Source organism: Coturnix japonica, chromosome 8 (genome assembly GCF_001577835.2).
Source record: "Coturnix japonica isolate 7356 chromosome 8, Coturnix japonica 2.1, whole genome shotgun sequence".
NCBI lineage: Eukaryota > Metazoa > Chordata > Aves > Galliformes > Phasianidae > Coturnix > Coturnix japonica.
In genome coordinates, this window is record NC_029523.1 from 12497975 (window position 1) to 12518724 (window position 20750).

At 37.9% G+C, this 20750-nt stretch overlaps 1 protein-coding gene and 1 long non-coding RNA gene across 2 annotated transcripts in view; one reads left to right on the top strand and one right to left on the bottom strand.

Annotated features, from left to right (window-relative positions):
• Nucleotides 1-20750, top strand: part of TGFBR3 (transforming growth factor beta receptor 3) — a 106735-nt gene that overhangs the window by 60921 nt on the left and 25064 nt on the right. Inside the window, exons 5-7 of the mRNA XM_015870365.2 lie at nucleotides 9323-9506; nucleotides 15002-15170; nucleotides 17443-17590. Of these exons, the coding sequence (XP_015725851.1) occupies nucleotides 9323-9506; nucleotides 15002-15170; nucleotides 17443-17590 (501 nt within the window). The remainder of the gene's footprint in view (nucleotides 1-9322; nucleotides 9507-15001; nucleotides 15171-17442; nucleotides 17591-20750) is intronic.
• On the bottom strand, nucleotides 730-18911 carry LOC107317534. Its single transcript, XR_001556913.2, has 3 exons — nucleotides 18871-18911; nucleotides 5832-5940; nucleotides 730-827 (listed from the first exon to the last, which is right to left on the bottom strand). It is a non-coding gene; the product is annotated as an uncharacterized LOC107317534 (long non-coding RNA).

Here is a 20750-nt window from a genome sequence, read left to right on the forward strand (position 1 = left end):
AGCCTCTCTTTCAGACATTTCATACAATGTGTTCATTCACAATTTTATTAATATACTGCATGTAAATTGTGAATTGCAGTGTTTTATTGATTGAGCCTAGTTAGTAAGTAAAAATGTTTAATTGGCAACTTCTGGGACTTGTTAGTAATAAAGAAAACTCTCCTGGAGCCAAGTTCTGACTGTTTATTTCTTACAATTACTAACCATTAAATTTGCCCCTGTATAGCCCCATAATAAAGTTTTTAAGTCATTACAGGGAAGTTATTTGAATAAATCAATACACAAAATATGTTGAAAGATCAAAAGCTATTTCTAAAAAGGCAGGTAACTCTAGGATATGAGGAGATAAAATAGCAATCTGTGAAATTCTGTTAGTACCCTTGTACAGGTGGAGAAAATGATGTTTGCTGAGCTTAAACAATATTTCTGTTGCAGCAGAGAGTAAAACTATGGCTGTGTATTCTTGGTAATCCTTTTTAGAAAGATACTCTGCTCCCCTCAGTCTGAATTCGTTGTTTGAGTTTCCCCTGCAGTGAGTTAGTTGAAGACAACAAAGATAAGTGGTCTCAGATTGCTTGCTGATTGCTATTTTTTTAAATTATTTTATCTCTCCATCTATATGCATGGAGAAGAATGAAAAGATTTGAAGCTTGTGTCAGCGTGTACTCAGAAGACAAGTAAAGCATACAGTAGTATTACTGAGTCCAGAGTTCACCTTCTTTCCATGTAGCTAAAAGTTTGGATTGTTGTCTTGGGTCAGGTCCTCCATTAAGCAGAAGTTTAAAATGAGTGGTGAAGAAAATCTGTCCTCCAGGCACATGGTTAAACTGTAGAGGAAAGTAAAAAGTACTTTGTAGATTATTATTATTATTATTTCCCACAATAGTGCAATGAATGGAAGCACAGTGATGCTTACAGTACTTTGGAGCAAGGCATCTGGGATGGTGCTTAAGGAACTTTTTTACTTGTCCACTGCCTTTGTGTTGTTATTGTGCTGATTTCTGCATCCATAAACCAGACAAAACATTAGTGAAAAGTACTAAGAAAAAAATGTTGGTGTCTCAATAGAAACTAACTTAAGATATCGAAATAATAATTCTTTTCCTGGTAGGTTCATTTGTCAGTCGTATAAATGCAATTCTTGAATTCACTCTGAACTGCCTTGAATTGCATTCATCTGAGTTAGTCACTCTCTATACTGACAGTCAAAAGGCACTGAATCATATTAAGAAGGGAGAGCTAGTAAATAGAATAAGTGTTCTGTATTCTTAAGTCAAAAGTGGTGCAATAATGATTATAGAATTGTAATGCTTTGTTTGGTATACATAATATTTCAGTGCTGTGTGAGATAAGGAGGTCAGTTGTGTCTCAATAGCCATATTTTAGTGCACAAGTGTTCTTGTAAACTACAGATAATCCTCTTGTGCTTTGCATGCTTTTATTTGAAGTACTTATATAGAAAATAAACTAGAAAACAGATGCTATTCCTGAGCTTTGACTCCTGTTGTAGCTGAGTTCTCTTTGGTTACCTGAGATAAAGCAGAAGGGTGGAAGGTGATTGCTGAAGTTGTGCAAGTGCCAAAAGGGCAAATTTCTGCAGGAGAGTTACAGAAAGTACATGGTGACTGTGTGGTACTGTGTTAATATTGCATCTGGCTTAGACAAGATTATTTTCAAAGAGTCTATGTGAGTTATATATATCTTGATGGGTTAAGTTGGTGGTGCCAGGAAAATTACTGTGATTTTAGTACAGCAAGTCCTGAGTTTATTCTCATGATGCTGAAAATCAATATGCCTAATTATCATGGTATTTCAATCTGAAAACACCTGGTATGTGTCAGTGCGTGAAGTCTGTCTGACCTAACTCATTGAAAATCACCACTTTGACTACTGATGTATCTAGTCATATTAGTCTGATTGGATATTATTACATGTCACAGAAATGCAATAGCTTGGGGACTGGGCTCTTTCTGTTGGAGAGTTCCTGGCCAGGACCAGCAGCCCTCTGTAGGAAGAGCAGCATGCAGATGGGAAGGTCTCCTTAGTTCAGCAATGGGAATATTTAGCACCTGTGCTAAATACTGCTTTTTCTTCAGTAGGAAGTAATGCCAGAATTGTACCGGAAAGAGGCACTGGCTCCCAGTACATCTTCACTGGGGATTAGCCCGGTTAGATTACAACAGATCTCAATTTTATGTAAGCTAGGCAACACCTGCAGAAAATACTTCTACCTTTGATCTTTTACAGGCCAATTTTGCAGAAAAACCTGACCAGACTTTTCCCACCACCACACTTTTAAATTTCTGTATAACAAAATAATTTCCTCCCTTCCCCTGAAGTCATTATTTCACTCCTTCCCTAAAAGCAGTTTATTAAGAACATGCCTTGGCAGAAAACCAAAAGGTTTATGAAGCTGCCCAGAAAGAGGGTTTTGCAGATGCTGCTCACTAGCGATTTCTCTCTTCAGATTTGTTAGCTTTCTCAGTTGCTTTTATAGCCCAGGAACATCCTTATTGGACAAGTGAAACTAATCAGAATTAAATGAAAAAATGGACCAAATCCTTTTTGCTTTCCTGAGAGAAATCACTGTTAGAGTAGGTTCCTCACCTCCACCTCCCCCCAAAAATCTTGAATATCTACTTTATACTTTTGCTTATAGTGTTTGGTTAAGAATGTGGTGCTTCAGCTTTTTCTCTGAGTTTGTTATTCAGGTAATTGGCTGAATAAAAGTTATGGATGCGAAAGCACTTAAGAAGTGAATAATTTGAGAAGAACTTGGTAAAATGGAGGAAGCAACAGTAGTAAAAATAAATGCAAAACCAGATCATGTGCTCTTGTCTTGAGATTTGAGGAGGAAAAAAAAAAAAAAAAAAGCTGTAAAGAAAATAAGTGATAGAATGATGAGTTTAATTATTTGTCATTTGTGTATTTCTAAGAAGAAAAAGGGATGTTCTTATTTAATCAGCCAATAGCTAATTTATTCCTTTTGCTTCATGAAAATATGGCTCACATATTTTGGGTCTCTGCCACCAAACCACAAGCTGCTCTATGGTTTGCACTAGATTTTGGATGACTGACAAAACTCACTGAAAAACAAGTGCTATTTGTTTTCCTGTGCCTAGTATTTAACGGGAAATCAGGAGACTAAGTTTCCAATCACTTGCTAAACAGACCCAGATGCGAACTGAGTGCTCTGCTAGAAGAGTGAGAAAGGATAGGAAGTGCATGACTAGTGATAAATTTAGTACAAATAGTAACCTTTCACTATTCAAGGTAAAATGCTGTAGATTTGCAGTGTTGTATAACAGTGTGAAGAGGAATTTAAAAGGATGATTACGTTTCTGCAGAATCCCGGGTTTATTTTTTTTTGCTTGAATCTTCATAGTTCTTCAACTTAGTAGCAGGAAATAATCTCAGATTTACCCTTTTCCACTTGGCAGAGTTCATACTCCCCCTTCCTCTTTCCATACCATTTCCGTGCTTTTTGGGAGGGATGTGAAAATACCATTGAGTGTCTAATTAAAAGCACTGTTTAGTAAACAGTAACTTTTATTATGTTTGTCACAATAGTAAAATTCCTCAGAGACTTTCTCATTTGGCCTGATTCACCTCCGGACAAAATCCTGCTTTTCTAGTCTATATAACTGTTTTACTCCCAGAAATTTCAGAGGCTACATATGAGAGGTGTTCTTGGCAATCAGCTGGAAGGATTTTGTCTTAAGTAGAGATGATAGAAAATGACAGAGTGCTTAATACATGTTTAGCAGTGATGCATCATCTACATTCAATAAAGTGGAATGAGAGCACAATACTTCTAGTAAAGCATCTTTAAATACCTGGATTGTTTTGATTCAGAAGTTTCTTCATGAAATGTTAGAGAATTGATATTTTTTACTTATGAAGCTAAAATATACTTCATGGCAAAAAGTTCTCTGGTAAATACTGGATGAGGCTATGCAAGTCTATGTGCCTTAGTTTCTCCTTTAATGGGATGGTCAGGCCCTGTTCTTTTTTGGAGCTTGGTTTGCTAAGGCTATCACAGTTCATATTAGGTTCTCTCATGTCCTGGGTGATTTAAGCCATTTTTCAAAACTCATGCTTCATCCTTGGTGTTTCATTAAGCTTTGGGGGTGGGGAGGATGTCTTCATGGTTCATGGCTCCAACAAAGCTTTGTGTGCATCTTAGGCTATTACATTAAATCAAATTGCAAGAACAAGGAAAGAAATGACATTGTAGCATTGTAGCATTGGAGTGGGCCCATTCTGCTCTAGGCTGAAGTGTCTGGACACAGATTCCCATGCTGATTTTTGTCTCTCCTATATTGTTATAGTTACTTCCTGTCCTCACTTGCTTCAGCTGATGGGGGTTTTGCTAGTGGAAGTTCACAGAAGCAAGCGGCACATTTTGGCAGACTGTTGGTGTTAGTGACGCAGAGATAATAAATCATAACAGGTTGTTATTGAGTCACTGATTCCAGTGGAAAATATAGCTACACTTGTCTAGATGTGCTTTAATTCACCCCTTCTCTCCTTCTGATAGATTGAATCTAGCTTGAAACTAAATCCCTGAAAAAGTTTATGCTACCTTATTTTGTTCAGATCAACTCAATGTGTTGAACCTATTGAGATGGTGCTAGATTACTGTGAGGTGAGTGAACGGTTCCCTGTATATGCTGAACTCCTTCTGAGCCCTAAACTTTGGGGACAGATTTATCTTTTTTTATTATTTTTTTCCCTTTTTATCACGATTCTTCCTATGGTGGTTTCAAAAGTTGTGCTTGCTTTGATGTGCTTTCAACTTAGATGGAAAATTTCTAGATTTTCTATCTAGATGCATATAAACTTGCAAGAGAGATCCCACAAGGTTCTAATTCCTATCAGGTCTTTTGATAGTTGGTGAACTGAGCATCTCTTCAGAAGCAAGCAAGATAATGCTGTTTCTTTCACATTTGTTTTAAAAACAGTGAGAAATGGAAGTGGAATTTTGTCATGATTGTAAGTGGTCTTGAGAACACCAAACTGAAAATGGAAAAAAAAACACAGCTAACTGAAAGCATCTTATCTCTGTGGTTTGTAGGGAATAACAGAAAGCTGATAGGTGCTGCACTAATGCTGTTATGCTGCATCTTATTTCAAAAGCAGCCACTTACCAAGAAGGATTGCTCTCTTTGTGTTAGTTGTATGCTGCATGCCGGTTTTTTTGAGCAAGAAAGGAAATATTTTTTTGAGTTTCAGAGTACCTGATCTTTCTCCATTTGTGGCTTTTTTCTCTGTAAGGTGTCCGAATTGTGTCAAAGTACATTATCAAAAAACACGGAGTCCTGATTCTGTGTAGGCTGCTGTGAAAGTCAGTTCAAGATTTTTACTTCTTCTCTGAGTGGATTTACTCCTTTCTGACATGTTCTGCCACAAGTCTGAGGCCATCTAGAAACATGAAGGGTGCTGCTTTTCTTATGCTGATTTGTTTTCTTCTTTATGGATGGCTTTGTTGGTCACTTGCGCTGCAGGGGCCTTGCTGCTTGGCTGTTGCTGTGAGGAGAGGGAATTTTTCATGCTGTGACACTTAACTTTGTATTCTGAGTCAGTTTCCAAAGGAGCCTGACTCTCTCTCAAGGTTAAATTACGCACTTGCTTCCTACTTGGGTGTTCTGAATTACAGGTACATTAAATACTTAAAATGTCATAAAGCAAACAAAAAAAAAATATCCCCAATGGATCAGGTTGAAAGACAAGGAAAAAAAATAAAGACACAGAACTTTAAAGAGAGAAGGAAATAGGTAAAATAAGAAACAGAAGTTGATGTTTTGAGTGGCTGTAGTGCTCATGCTTACCAGTGAGATGACTTATGGCTGGTTCTGAGGTGTTCCTTCTGACGAGCAGTAACTTGTGCACCTTGGCACTTACACCAGGTAGCGGATGTCCCAGGGTGCCTTGGCAGCACTGCAAGAACAATTTTTGTGAGACTGGAAAATTTTCTTTAGAGACAAATAAAGTTGTTTTTTTTTTTAATTTTTTTCTTTAATTTATTTTTATTTTACTTATTTTTCAGGATGAGAGGTCCTTGAAGTTTCTTTGCCTCTGTACAGTGCAAAGAAAATTCCTATTTCTCCCAGTGGTCAGCACTGGGGACCACAAAGTTACATCTAGATAGTAATATGTGTAATCAAAGTAGATTCCTAAATATGTTTCATTGCTTGATAGAAAGCTCAAATTTTAGTAGCAAATTGCAAGATTCATTCCCCCTTACTGCAGAACCTTTTGAGCTGCATTCCTTGCTGTGTGACTGTGGATGCTATCTTTCAGGCCTGCAAACTGATTTTCCACATCAGACTTGGAAGTTCTTATTTAGCCTCAGAAATGTGGCAAAGCATGTAGATGACCTCAGCAACAGGGGGTGTTTCTAGTGCAGTCATCTTTAGTGCCTGCACAACAACAGAAAGAAATAGAGCTGGGGTGCTTTTTCTACTCTGAGACCTCTGGAAGTAACCACTGAAGGAGATGAACTCAGGAGATAAGAGTGAATGTGGCAGCAGTTTCTTAATCAACCATTAGGCTGGGTAATGAATGCTCATTTTAAAATTGTTGACATATTTCTAAGCATGTAAAGCATTCTTTGGTTTGAATGCTCTGGCTGCCATGCCTGAAGTACTTCCAAGATGGCTGCTTTTGGTCTGTTCTGAAGAGTAAGCAGTTAATGTTCGAGGCAGGTGTTGAAACAGTGATGGTTGCCCTTTTTGGAAGAACTTCTTGAGTTCTTTCCAGAAGAACTAACATGCTTGGCCCACTTAACCTTGCCTTAGGTCCACGTAGTAAAAATCCTAACACTGGCAGGAACAGCAGAGCTCTGCTCTTCTTTTAAAAACGTAATAGTGAAACCATTTTTCAAGATGACTTCGGCATGTTATTAAGAATTGAATGATGATAAGCTTCATGTCTATATAAAGATGTTTACTATGTGATCATTAGTTGAACATGTTTGTGCCAGACTTCTTGGTGATTCTGCTTTTTGTCTCCCAGTTTCTCTCTAGGATAACTCAGAAATTTGGGTGTTCATTGATAGGGTCTGTCCTGCAGGAAGACATTTGTCTTGCCCCAGAATTATGCTGAATGTTTGCAAGCTCTAATTAGTAGCAAATGGAAAACTAAGAGCTTTGAGGAAGAAACTTATCATTAGCAGGCACTTAATATTTCAAATCCTAGGAAGAAAATATAGTGAAAATGCATTATTGTAAGCAAATGCATTTATTTAGGCAATGTTTTAGAACTATTACTTTTTTCCTCTTGAATTTTCCTCTAATGTCTTAGAAGGTTATACTGATAATTTTTTTCTCTGACACTGACCGTGGAAAATGCTGTGACCATTATACACAGTGTAAATGAACACCAATTGCTGTCGCTCTTAGATGCACTGTAGGAATTTTTTTGAGACAGTTAAAGAATTTTGATTCCTGGCAGCAAAATGCTATTATCTATCCAATATACCTGGAAAATAATAACTGATGAAATTCTTAAATTCAGCAGTTTTTACTCACAGGAGAATTTTATGCTTTAGGCCAGGGCTCTACAAAGATGTCCCATGTGTTTGGATAGGAAAGACATCTTAGTTATGAGGTGCTACATAGGCTGTCTCTGCATGACCTGGTCTTGAGCTGACAGTGTCGTCTTTGTCCTGTATGACTGAGCACGCTATGAAATCCAGCATTAGGAGCATTATCGAGATGCTCCATGAAAACCAGTTCATGCTGTAACTGCTTCTAAGTAATAGAATTGCAAAGCCAGTACTATTTGCTAAGTGCTACTTTTTAAAGCTAAATGTGCTGCCATCTTTTCCTAGTATTACAGGAAAATTTCCTAGAAAATCCTAAATTTTCTCATACATAAGAGTCTGCTTTCTTATTTGGGAAGTATGGTATATTCTGTGTTTATGTTATACATTGTGTATTTGTGTTACACAAAATAAAGGTTGATTTAAAAGGAAGTGTGTTATGATGGTCATATGAAAAACAAATAAGGAAGGTTATTCAGAATCAGAACAAATATTAGTTTAAACTTTGAACACTATTCTGGTGAGGGGAAAAAAGTCTTCTCTTGAGCAGAGTGTAATACGTGGATAAAAAACGCCAACATAATAACTGGAAGCATGGGGAAGAACTTTTGAAATTCTTTCCATTCACCAAAGAACATAATTTATATGTCTGCTCAGACAAATACTTGTATCTGCTAAACAAGCTGATATAGAACATCACAAAATAGTGCTGTGAAGGGAGCAGTGGATACAGGAAAGATAATGGTTGGTTACTGTTAGTTCATTTTATCTAAATGGAGCCTGACTTCATATAATTTGTTTAAATAATTGCTACTGATAAGTTGTTTAAGAGGTTAGAGGGATACTTATCACCATTATCTTGCTACAGCATGTAAATAATAGTCAGAAGGGGTTGGTGATTGTTGCACTGTGCTTTTTGCTCTTTTGATCAACACTGTTAGTTTTTGGTTCAAGGAAGTAATACACTTATTTTTTTGACAAAGAAATCAAGTTTACTAGAAAGCCTTGATGTTGCAGCACTATATATTAATATTGGGATACTTTCTGCCTCCAGTCTTCTGTCTGACTTGTGCTCAGGTGCAAGAACTCATACTCTATAGTTCGACAATTTTAAGCAGTGTTTTAGTTATTCTGGTCAAGAACTAAGTTAATACAACCTATTTATAATGATTTTTCTAAAGATGCAAATCATCTGCTTTATATGCTAGATCAAAGCATTTCTTTTCTTATTCTAGGTAAAGCAACAGTGACTATTTCTGTCTCATTTCTTACTGTGTCTCTCCATTAGTCTTTTCACTGAGCTTGAACTCATGTTCTTCCTGATTTGGAAGTTACTTCAGTAGTTCCCAGGTTTATTGAGTTTCACATGCTTCTCTCTCTTCACTTACCTGGACTCTGTTGTTCTAACCCCCTCCCATTTCCCTGCTGTCTTCCTGCCCTCCCCTTCTCCTCTCATTGAGCCCATGTGAAGCATTATTATACTACTTCTGTCAGCAGCTCAACATCTGAGAGTGGTTCAGAGACCCTCTGATTCAGCTGCCATATGCACTCCAGCTGAGCTGATAGGTTGGGAACACTGTGCTGTTTAAACAGATACATTAAATAATCTCTGCAAATGAATCATTATGCAGATGTTAAAATGCATGAAATTTAGGTGTGAATTTGGAAGTAAGCTGTAATCGTGCATTTGGGTGTACCAATTTATGTTGCTTAAATGGGCTACCTGTCTGTATGGATAAATGTACCACATTAAAATTATGTTTTTATTTCCATCAGGTGTCTTCAGGTTCCATTGTTTGGTTCGAGAAGGGAAATTTCTCTTTGTCAGCAGAAATGGAAGAAAAGAATTTTCCTGAGAGAAATGAACATCTGTTACAGTGGGCCCAAAAGGAATATGGAGCAGTAACGTCTTTCACTGAACTCAAAATATCAAGAAACATCTATATTAAAGTAGGAGAAGGTAAAAAAAAAAAAGAAAACAGGGAAACAAAACTTAACAGAAGTATTAGAACTTCTCAATCTTGAGAATAAATTTCCTTGTACTGGTATTTAATTATTTTTTTAATTATTTTTATCGTTAAACAAACCTCTCATTTTCCAGAGATATGTTATGAAGGGGATGAGGCAGAGAAATAAAATCAAGTGTGAAGATCAGACATTAGGTTTAGTCAGCTTTCAATGGATTTTGATGCCATAATTTTATGCTTATAAATGCAGGTACAAGGTCATTGGCTATATTCTTACAAGAAACAAGTACTCACATTTTAAAAGAAATATACTACTTATGGTGATTGTTTGGGTGCCTTCATGTACGAGATTGAAGTGGAGAACCTGAGGAGCAAGATTCCCTATCCCTGTGAGCCTGGCTTAAGGGAGCTGGGGAAGTACTCCAAGACCTGTGCAGCTGAACAGCATCAGAAAAATATAAAAATAGGAGTCTGTGCTGTACCTTCTGGCTTATGCTTACATTATCATGCTAAGGGTATCTTCAGCACTACAGTTGTATCTGAGCTGTTCTTAAACCATGGGTAGTGCAACAGCTACAACTCTTTAATCACTGTGATCTTGGAATAAGGCTGTTGGTTCAGGAGAGTTTTATAAACTACTTGTCTTTATTCAATTTTTTTTTTTCTAGAACATATATGGATAGCAGAAGAAATTAATCAGCAGAAACAACTTTCCTTTTCTAGTGTGAGATGATGGGGGGGGATGAAATTTGCTTTATTTGCAGGCATGGGATAAGATTTCAGTGTTCATTACTTAATGGCCTGTTTCAGTGTTCTAATTCTTTGAGGATATCATTCAAGTCTAGGCTAAACCTAAAACAATGAGAATAAAGGCTGGTAAAAGTGAATCAGAGCTGTTCTTTGCCCTGCAGTTAGAGATCCAGCTGTTTGGAAATAATAGAAATCAGTAGAACTAAAAGGGACTGGGTGACTAGGCATTTAGTAGCATCAGGTGACTGCTTAAATTAGTAGCACTTCAGCAGTACTTCTAGAGAAACTCCTGCAAAGTGGAACTGGTTGGCTACATATCAAATAGACAAAACAAACAAAAAACCATATACAACACAAAAACAACAACAACAACAAACAAAAAAACAAACCATAAACACAAACCCAAAGTCTTCTGTGACAAAAACACCTATTCCTTACGACCAGTACCTGATTATTAGATCTCATGAAGCATGAGGCTTGTCCCCCCAGATCAGAACGTGGCTGCATTGGTTTTATCCCAAACTTGCCAATTTTCTACAGGATTCCCCTGCATGATTTTTGTTCTGCTTGGCACCAGTCTTGTATTTTAATGCCAGAAGATCATTCAGAAATACGTTTATTAGGTTATTAAAGTGCTCTTGGAACATATGTATGGGAGTAGTGGTCTCTGTGTTTCAGAGATAAGCATTCAATTAGATATGTCAAAAAACAGATAAAATTGTTTGTTAATTTGCTCATCTCCAGTCATACTAAACAGCTAAATATGAGATCTTTGCATCTTGTTTAGATTGTATTTAAACAGTTTAATTAGGAGTTAAGTACACAAAATGGAACTTGGCAAGCAACCAACATCAGTTTCTGAGAAGGCTCCTACAAATGAGCTGAACTGTAACCGTATTTGATTTAGACTTGAATTCTTGGCAGAAGAAATAAAGGGGTGGGGTGAAGTGGAGAGATCATGCGTGTGTGTTGCTGGATAGGGAGAGGGTCAGTTCTTGAACTGTAGCAGTCATGAAAGGAGTTCTATGAAAAACACGTGGGATGTGGACCTGTTCTGCTTCTTTGCAGAATGAACAGTGGAATCAGTGAATTCCACAAACTACAGCGTATGCTGATAGGCAGCTCAGGCTTTTCCTACAAAAATCACGTTGTACATCAGGTATCCTCTGTTGCCAGTCTGTGAATTCACAGCTAGTGTTACCCATAATTTAGAGGAGGCTGCGTGAAGTCATTCATTGCTACGCTGCTGATATGGATTTTAATGTGGGTAGTTAAATGAATACTGCCATTTTATCTTTATTCAAGTTAGGAATATCTGAAATTGGAAGATGTAACGTTTTAGAAGTTGGTGCTCTAGCTTAATACAAGGAAAAGAAAATTCAAGCAGGAGGGGAAAAAAAAGTCTGAAGAAGGATGATCTTTCATACAATAAAACTGCTTCTGATGCCTTGAGTCTCTGAAATCAGTTTTGAAGCTGCAAGTGAAAGGCAGCTGAGTGTGGAAGCCTGTCAAAACTGGACCAGGGCCAGGCACACCTGAATCTTATTGATTCCATCCATCAAGAACTTGAGTGTGGCTGATCCAGCTCTGCAGGGGTGGTGAGCACAGTGGAAACTTAAACAGGCCAGAGTGAGGATTTTGTGCCAGGAGGCCCACAGAGTAGGGGTGTTGTGGTCAGCTGGACTTTGGTAATAATAGAGGTGACAAAGTGATAGCCATGATAATTGCTATCAGATTCTAGAAAGCTGGACTGCTCACAGAAGGAGTGATGTTAGAGCATATTTTTCTGTAAAAAAGAAGCTGATTTAGTTCCTAAATGTTCAGTAAGATACAATTATACAGGTCAGGAAGACTTATCGGTTAGTAAGCTAAATGTTACCTAATGCATCTGGTATCACCAATCTATATCCAGGGCAGGTGTGCTAGCCTGGAGGGCAGCTTATTTTCAACACACTATAATCAAAGAGAGAATCAACCATAACAGGTCTGAAAAAGACTCTGTGGTTAGTCTGCTTACAAACTAACACTGTGCTCCTGTCCTGGCAAAAGCTGGAGCTTCGGACGTATTGCTGAGTTGGTACCCCGTACTCACTCATACATGCAGACTTGCTGGGTTTAGTACTGTAGGTTTGTTCTCTGTGCTGTGGTTTGTCCTGCCATTGCTTTGGCTCGCTGCTTTCTGGTGAGTGCTGCTAGGGGCTTCCACCCTCCCTGCAAAGACTGCAGCTGCTTTCTGTTGTTTTAATGTGGTGCCACTTTTAAATTCATGTGCTGATCTCTGTAGTACTAAGGGCTAGTGAACTGTGAAGTGTGCCTGAAAAAAACTCTGTGTTGGAGTGGTAGAGGAAAATCCCAGACACCTTGCTCATCCCTAGCTTAGAGTTTTGAAAGGTGAGCTCTGCTTGGATGGGATTTTTATTGCTGAGTTAAGCTGCCGCTGCCAAGAGTGCATGTCTTGGAGGGTGACACCTGATTAACAGCTCTCATTTGCACAAAAATCTCATGAGTTAAAGCTTGGTGTTCAAATTTTATCCAGTTTAGCCAAGGACCTGTGTGTGACACCTAATGTGTATAGAGAGAGCAGATGCTGTCTGTCCTCTTTAAAATGGAGGTGTTGCCCATAGGAACTCCTGGGGCAGAGGCAGGGCTGCACACCTGTGGCAAGTGGGGCTCACCAGCTGCAGACCTATGTCTCACCCAGTGCTGTTCCACCTTGGTGCCTGGGGAGGCCTGGGGCTTCTAGATGGGCTCATGGGGACTGCTTGATCAGTTTAATTGCAGACACTTGAAGGACCCTTTCAGAGTTACTAAGCAGCTCTGAAAGGAAGAAAAAAGTATGGTGACCAAAGAAGAATTGAATCTCCCTTTCTCTTACAGCCCAGATCTTGGTAACTGGTTGAAAAGGGTAAATGCATCTTGGTTAAGATGGAGGGGAGTAAATATGTATATCAAGCATCTGTTCACAGAGTTGAAATGAGCACAGAAGAAAGGCGTGTGAGGAGCAGGGGCCCAGGCTGGGGAGCATCAGAACTGGTGATGGAGAGAGCAGTGAGTCCCTGAGCTGTGCCGACACAGCAGGGAAGGGCCAGGAGCAAGGAGGCAAGCACTTTGCCATGGCCAGTGATAGCACATGTGGTGATTACCCACACACTGCCTAGAGGCTGATGTTTTATGGGTTTAACTGTGTTGTAGCACAGCAACTGAGAAGCAAATACATAATATCTGTGTGTAAGTATGAGCGTATATATATAACTTTAGGCTCAGTATAGATCATTTGGGATCACTTTCCATTCTGTGCTGTTGTGGGAGGAGTTGGCAGGAGTGCAACTGCATTCAAGGCTAATCTGGCAGGGCATGCACCAGATGTTGGAGGAGTGCTTTGCTTGCACAGTAAGAAGAGTTACTGCCTCATGCAGCTTTGACAGGTTCTGTACAAAATGCAGCAAGGTTAATATTCAAAGACTGCTTTGTGTAAGGTCAGGAGAAGAAATTCTCCTAATTGTTTCCACTGTAGTTGGGGTCGTAGGAGTCCCTGAGCTTTCTAAGAAGTTGTGTACCACATGCAAATGCACTTCAGGGATGACGTTTCAGCTCTGATTTAGGAAGCAAACTCGAACAGTGATCTCCACTCATTTTGTAGGAGTTTGTCCTCAGCTTTACATGCATAATGCATTATGTTCATTTTAATTTTTTCTGTTGTGCTACTGATCTTAATAGGAAAGCCTTCTTTGTAAAGCAAAGGTCAAAGTGACACTGGTTTGGAATTCTGTTCCTATAAGACTTTGTCTTGAGCATGATACTTAGTCCTGCTGCTCATTATGGTAATTTGTCTGTAAAGCTATCTCAGAAATGAAGTATTTATATATGCTGCTTCTTGGAGTGCAGCAATCTAGGCTGTGCATGAGGACTACATACCAAGTGACTATTTTTTTTGCTTAATTTTGTACGATAATTAATGTATATAATGTAATAATCATGATCAGCTAGACAGTAAAAACCAAAAGAGAGATTATCTACTCTAGGATTGTCTCATTTCAGAGTATTATTTTAACAATTTCTTGCCATATTCTTGCTATATTCAATTTTCCATGCATAAGAGAACTGTGATATTTCTAAACAAAGCTGATTCTGACTACTCAAAATAAAGGAAAATATACTGAATATGGAAATTGAATATATTTTCTGTGATCTTTTAAATATGGAAAGTCTTTTATAACAAGAAAAAAATTCTAAAGGGAGGAGTTAATACAGAAGTTATGAGTTAATTTCAAAAGAAATTTGAGAGAAATGAATGAAAGATGTTATTCATGTTTACATACTTTCCTTCAATATTGTTTTCAGGTTTATTTTGGGGGAAGGGGGGTGTTCATTAAATATTGAAATCTGTAGTTTAAAAGTACGTATTTTAGAATCACAGAATTGCTCAGGTTGGAAAAGACCTTCAAGATCATGAAGTCCAACCACAATCTAACTGTACTATCCGATTCTAACAACCCCCCTCTAAATCATGTCCCTGATCAGAGGAGTGCTGTATTTTTGCAACAATTACCTCCCTTTCAACATTATGGTGATTTCTCCTTAGTACTTAAGATGGGTAATAGATGTACCTCTTGTACTAGAAATCTGCATCATAAAATACGGTGCTGCATTGAAGTAGGTGCTGTACATATATGAATGTAAGTTTATATTTATGCATAAAGCTACTTATGCTTTCTTTTTTTTTCCTTTTTTTCTTCAGATCAAGTTTTTCCTCCCACGTGCAACATAGAAAAGAATTTTCTCTCTTTAAATTACCTTGCGGGATACCTACAACCAAAAAGAGCAGAGGGGTGCCTAATGTCTAACTTGGTCCAAGAAAGGGAAGTTCACATAATTGAACTAATTACTCCAAATTCCAATCCATACAGGTAAGGTACCATGAAAGGTATCAAATCTGAAATCACAGCTAGATATTTCACTTCTGTATTGGAATTTAAATGAAGATAGACATTTTAGTCATTTCATCTTTACAGGAAGAGCTTGGACCTTAATACTTTACCTTAAGTAGAACCTAGTTCTTCATCACATAAAGACTCTGGATCCTGCTTCATGATTCCAGGATTTTTCTGGATAAGACATTGTCATGGCTTTGTAATTTTGCTATCAGTATTCCATAGTTTTTATGCATTTTACTCCATCTTCCTTCTCTATTCAGAAATCTTGCTCAATCAATTGATGTTTTCCAATGAAATGAATAAGGAAGTATGAATAAGGACAGAATCTGACAGGGATTACAATAAGCCCACTGAATGGGAAGGTGAGAGAGGAATTAAAAGTAATCTTGACCTGTCACAGGTATTGATGAAAGGGCACTGGTTCCCAAACAGTGGTCCAGAGGCCATGAATCTGTGGTCTGTGGTAAGAGTGCCACAGTTCTGCAGAATCATAGCAATGTTTTCTATAGTGATTCTGGTTGAGGTTAAGGTGTAGTTTGATAATCTATGAGAAAAAGGGTTGACCACAGTCCACTATTTTTTAAAAGTTTATAAATAGTTGTTAGAGAAAATTATGTAACTCTCTCTATGTGTTATTAGAGTTATAAAAATTGTCAAAAGTGCTGTAAACTTGGAGGTGAGATGGTCGAAGTATTCATTCTTTGCCTGTGTTTCTTGGATCTTAGTGGATACATATGAATGGTGTTTGCTTCAGATAATCACACCTGAAAAAACTCTTCATAAGTGCTGAGTATTGTTGCTAGAACAGAAATTTGCCATGAGACTTATTTTTGCAAGAAGAAAAGCACAATTTCAGCAGAGATGAGGTAGAATTAAAATGCCATCTGTAGACTCTGGCTTTCCAGCATTGTCCGCTCCTGCTCTTTATGCATTATATTTCCCATCTCTAATCAGGAAATCACACAGGGAGACAGAGGTGGAAGATTAATTATCTCATTGCACTATGCTGAACCCAGAGCCTGAAAATACTCTCTTGCCTAGCAGTCTTGGCAGAGTAAGAAAGCACTGAGGTGATGGAAGGAGTTAAATCCAAATGGTTTGCCTGTGTGTGGCAGTGGATAGCAGCCCCATTTTGAATTGTGGTACTAGTTTGCAGCAACATCACCATACATCCCTTAAAGTGTCATACAATGATTAAGACCCTGTTTCTCTTTCTCTGAGCATTTGGCGTTGGCTGACAGTGCATGGTAAGAGTTTGTTGTTTAGATGATAACGCTGCAAAATATTTAAGTGTTACAATATTAAAAAAGGCAGTGAGTATGTTAAATTTCAGCTTGCTTCATAAATAGTTCCACAGCTGTCTTTACAAAGCTTATCTGCACAGAAGCTGAGCTGAATATGTGTAAAGCTACATGAGATAAAACAAAAAATGCCAAGATATGAAGTCTCAATGTAGAGTATTAGTTGAAACCTGATATTTGGGGATGAGCACATTTTTATACATATGTTCCTGTAAGATGATCTGGAAGTGAAGGTTTTTATGTTGAATTAGTATTTTGCATGATGAAATGTTATTGCTCTACTTACTTTACCAAAGTCTTGAAAATCTGGATAGCGTTCATCTATTTTCCAGTGATCAGTAGGCTGTACATCTGTTTTCTTGTCTTTTTAAAGTATATATCCAGAAGTATTGGAAACTAAATAGGGCGGTTTAATTCCTCAACAGATGCATGATACTAAGCAAAGTAATTTCAACGATTTAACTGCATAGGCAGAGGCAGTGCCTGACTTAGTATTTGTGTGTTTTTTTTATATTAACTTGCTTGTCTTTTTGCTTTTTTTAAGATACTGTTTTGAACTTTAATACAGTTATAACCAGAGGAAACTGAAATAGCTATATTTAGGCACAGTTGCAGTGAACTAAGCAAAGAGTGTAAAGCAAACTGCTTACCATACAGCTAACCTGTCCCAAATAACAGCTGAAATGAGTAGCGCGGTTCTTGTAAACAAAGCAACAAACAAGCAAAAAAAAATTGTCTAAAAAGTACTTGTATCTGTTGTGAAGCAAAGTCATTTAAGAGTAAATGGAATAACAATCTGTTTTGCACATGTTGTGTTGTCTGGGATAACCTCCAGCATTTTAATCAGCTGGCCAGACAGTGGAAACATGATGGATTGGAAGAAGGTTGATAGCTGGAAATTTCTGGCACTCTGGTCTTACTTTCCCTCTATTTTCCACACACAGTGCTTTCCAGGTGGATATAATCGTTGACATTAAACCATCTCAACCTGGCGCCAAACTTGACAGAAATGTGGTACTTATCCTCAAGTGTAAAAAATCGGTCAACTGGGTTATCAAGTCGCACGATGTCCAAGGAAAGCTGGAAGTCATTGTAAGTTATGGCACCCTTATTTTTTGAGAATGTTACTATGTATGAATGGTATAGGATCCATTTGAATGAGATATACTACTAGTCCATATTGATTTTTTAATGTATTCTTAACTTCTGATGCTGATGCAAACCAACATTTAAAGAGGAAGTTCAGAAATGAATATTTTTTTTCTGCATTACATACTGACCAACGTGTCCCAAAAGCCAGGTGGTTAATGCAAGGATTAAGAGCCTATATTCTCTTGATTTCTGTTGAACTATCTCAACATTGAGTTGAATCTTCACCTCCTTTCTTGCTGTTAATTTGCTGAGTGGATCTACAGGTTTATCTAAGAAGTTGGAAAGATGCCTATGAAAGCAGAGTGGATAATTCTAGATATAAGGCATACGCCCACATTGCTTTAGAAGTGGAAACTGCTTTGCGCCTTCCACTTGTGATTCTCGTGGTCTCCAGCCGTCTTCCTTGCCAGTATTTCTGTCCCCAGCAAGCGTCTGGTCAAATTGACCTCACCTCTGCTCAGACCACAAATAATAGGTTTTATAAAATTTAAAACCAAGGTCTGTAAAGCTGAGCATTTGAAACCATACTTAAACATAATTGGAAGCTCCAATTCAGAATGGTTTTTGGCACAGGCTCTGTGACTCAGCATTGTTTTTACTAAGAAAATGCACTTCTCTTTTTTTTTTGGAGAGTATAAATAAATAAATAAATACTAGATTAGGCTTATTTCTCTCTTAAGTAGTGAGTTGAGTGCATCATGAAGTTGAGGTTAATGTTGGCTCAGGACCAGCCAGTGGCCTATTGGCTAACGGTTTTGCAATAACGTAGATGCACTGTCAGACTGTAGCCATTTATGTTTATACAAATTTATTTGGTAGCTTTCTCTGTTGAATGCATGCAGGTCAGTGCTGAAAGGGTCCAAAGTCTGTTTGATCTACATAGGTCTCTTTGAAAGTAACTCCTATTTATTTTCATATGCAGCAGATATAAACAACACAATACCGCTATTAGATAGAGCAAATTCTCAGCTACAAAGCACTTCTTTTCACCACTATTAGCTATGTGTTTTCTCCAGCAATAAACAATAGCCTGCATACTGTGCTCATATGTATCACCAGCAGAGATGACCTACTGTTGCTATCACCACTATTGAAACATGCCGCCCATTTTCTCTCTTTTTTCACTTACATCCTCTGTTTGGTCTCCATAAATGTTCAGCAAGTGTCAGTGAATGTCAATGGGTGCCATTTTTTCTGCATGGAGGAGTTCAGTGCCACACCTTTGCTTCATATGCACTTCCATGTCAGATGCCATTCTGTCAGGCTGTGCCCCTCTGCTGCCATGTGTTGCATAGCAACAAACTGTAGCAGAATATTGGTGCGTTGGTTCAACCTCTACTGCTGTTCCACCAACATTTCTCTCTGACTTTGTGGGCAGCATTAAATGATAGGAGGCATTACTTTCAGAGCAGCCCTTGTAAATCTGCCTGCCACTCATTTCTTTTAGGATTTGATCTTTGGTTTTAAGAGAAACCAATTTTAAGGAAACAAATGATGGTGTTGCTCAGGAAATTGTCTGAGAAGACTTTCTAGTATTGATAATGAAATTCCCTTCTGATCCCTATCACATCTTGATTGTACAAACAGGTGCAGCTGATCTAGTAGGTCCTAAAAGAGTGAGATCAAGGTTAGTTGCTCAGGATTAGCACATTTGTAAGCAGAAGATCAAAAACCAGCATTACACTTACAACTTTCATTCTGGATTATTTAATGAAGTTTGCTGTTGTATATTTAGCCTTCATTCTTCTTCCACACAATAGAGAATTGTGCATTAATTCACTTCAGTGACACATTTCAAAGCCATGAAGCTACCTCTTTTTAGATATGAATTTTCAGAGAGAACATTTTTAGGAGATTTTAATATGTTTTAAAATGCTGCAATTTTATTGAGAATAAATAAGTATTACTATATTTTGTTCAAGTTTGCCTTTGGTAATCATTGAAAGTGTAAGTAAAAAGTGTAAGTGGAAATTTTCTCTAAAGGGTGGCAGAAAATGAGATTTTATTTAGATCAGCTGAAAGTAATACAGTATATGAAAATGTCAATGTGTTAAAGATTATATGTCTGTATTAGGATTTGTGACTGTTTACTTGTTCACTCATATAGATGCCTAATTTTCCAAATGTGTGTTTGTTCTGCTTTAAATGGTGGAGGGAATTAAACAACCACTTCTTATTAAAAAGCATGTACTTGGAGGATTTAGGATCTGTTCATATTCTATTAAGCTAACAGCCTTTCCAAGCCCAAATTTAGACAATGCATAGAAACATTACTAAACAATTAGGTAATGTTTCACAATGTTCCTTTTTATTAGTTGAGTAGGTTCCATGCACTTCAATTTTCCTAATATCTTGCCCTCAGTGTGAGTCTTGAGGGGATTGGCAAACTGAGAGCGAAAGGTTAATGCTGTGCTGCCTCAGCCCAGAGAGCACGAGTTAGGGTCCAGATTCATAGATGATAAAGGATCATTTATCATTTTCCAGCTTGCTGTGCTTCTTGAAAATTGGTGGACACAAAATTGAGTAAAGAGAGAACAGCTTAGGTAAAATAACTGCACATAGTATATGTGAAGTGTGTTTTTTATGAGCTGTGTTCACATCCTGTTTGCAGCCTTGTGTCCTTACATCAGTTTGAGTTTCTGTGCTCATTGGGCTATCTGCACTTCAGAGTGGGTTTCTTCTTACATGGCTACAGATTCTACAGTAGAGAAAGAAGTGAAACTGCAGAAAGATTTGATCAATTCTATGTGTATTGAGGGGGGCAAAGAGTGAAAGAGGTAAAAAGCACAGAATAAATCTCTGAAGATTCCAGATGCTTGGAGGAATTGTTCTTTAAATGATGAAAAGAGACTGCCAGTTTGTGAAAGCATCTCTCTATTTGGAATAGCTTTCTAGGTGGCTCTGTGTTGAGTGCCTGCACTGTGCAAGGGTGTTGACAGGGCAGGCATATGAAGGAAGGTATGCCTGTTCCTGGAAGCCCTTGTGATTGGTTTTGTTTCATTGAGTTGATGCAAGACTGAACTTTTACAGGCGCACTGTGGCATGGAGAGGTATAAACAAGCCCTGAAAATGGTTGGGAGCCAGCTACAACAGAAAAGTT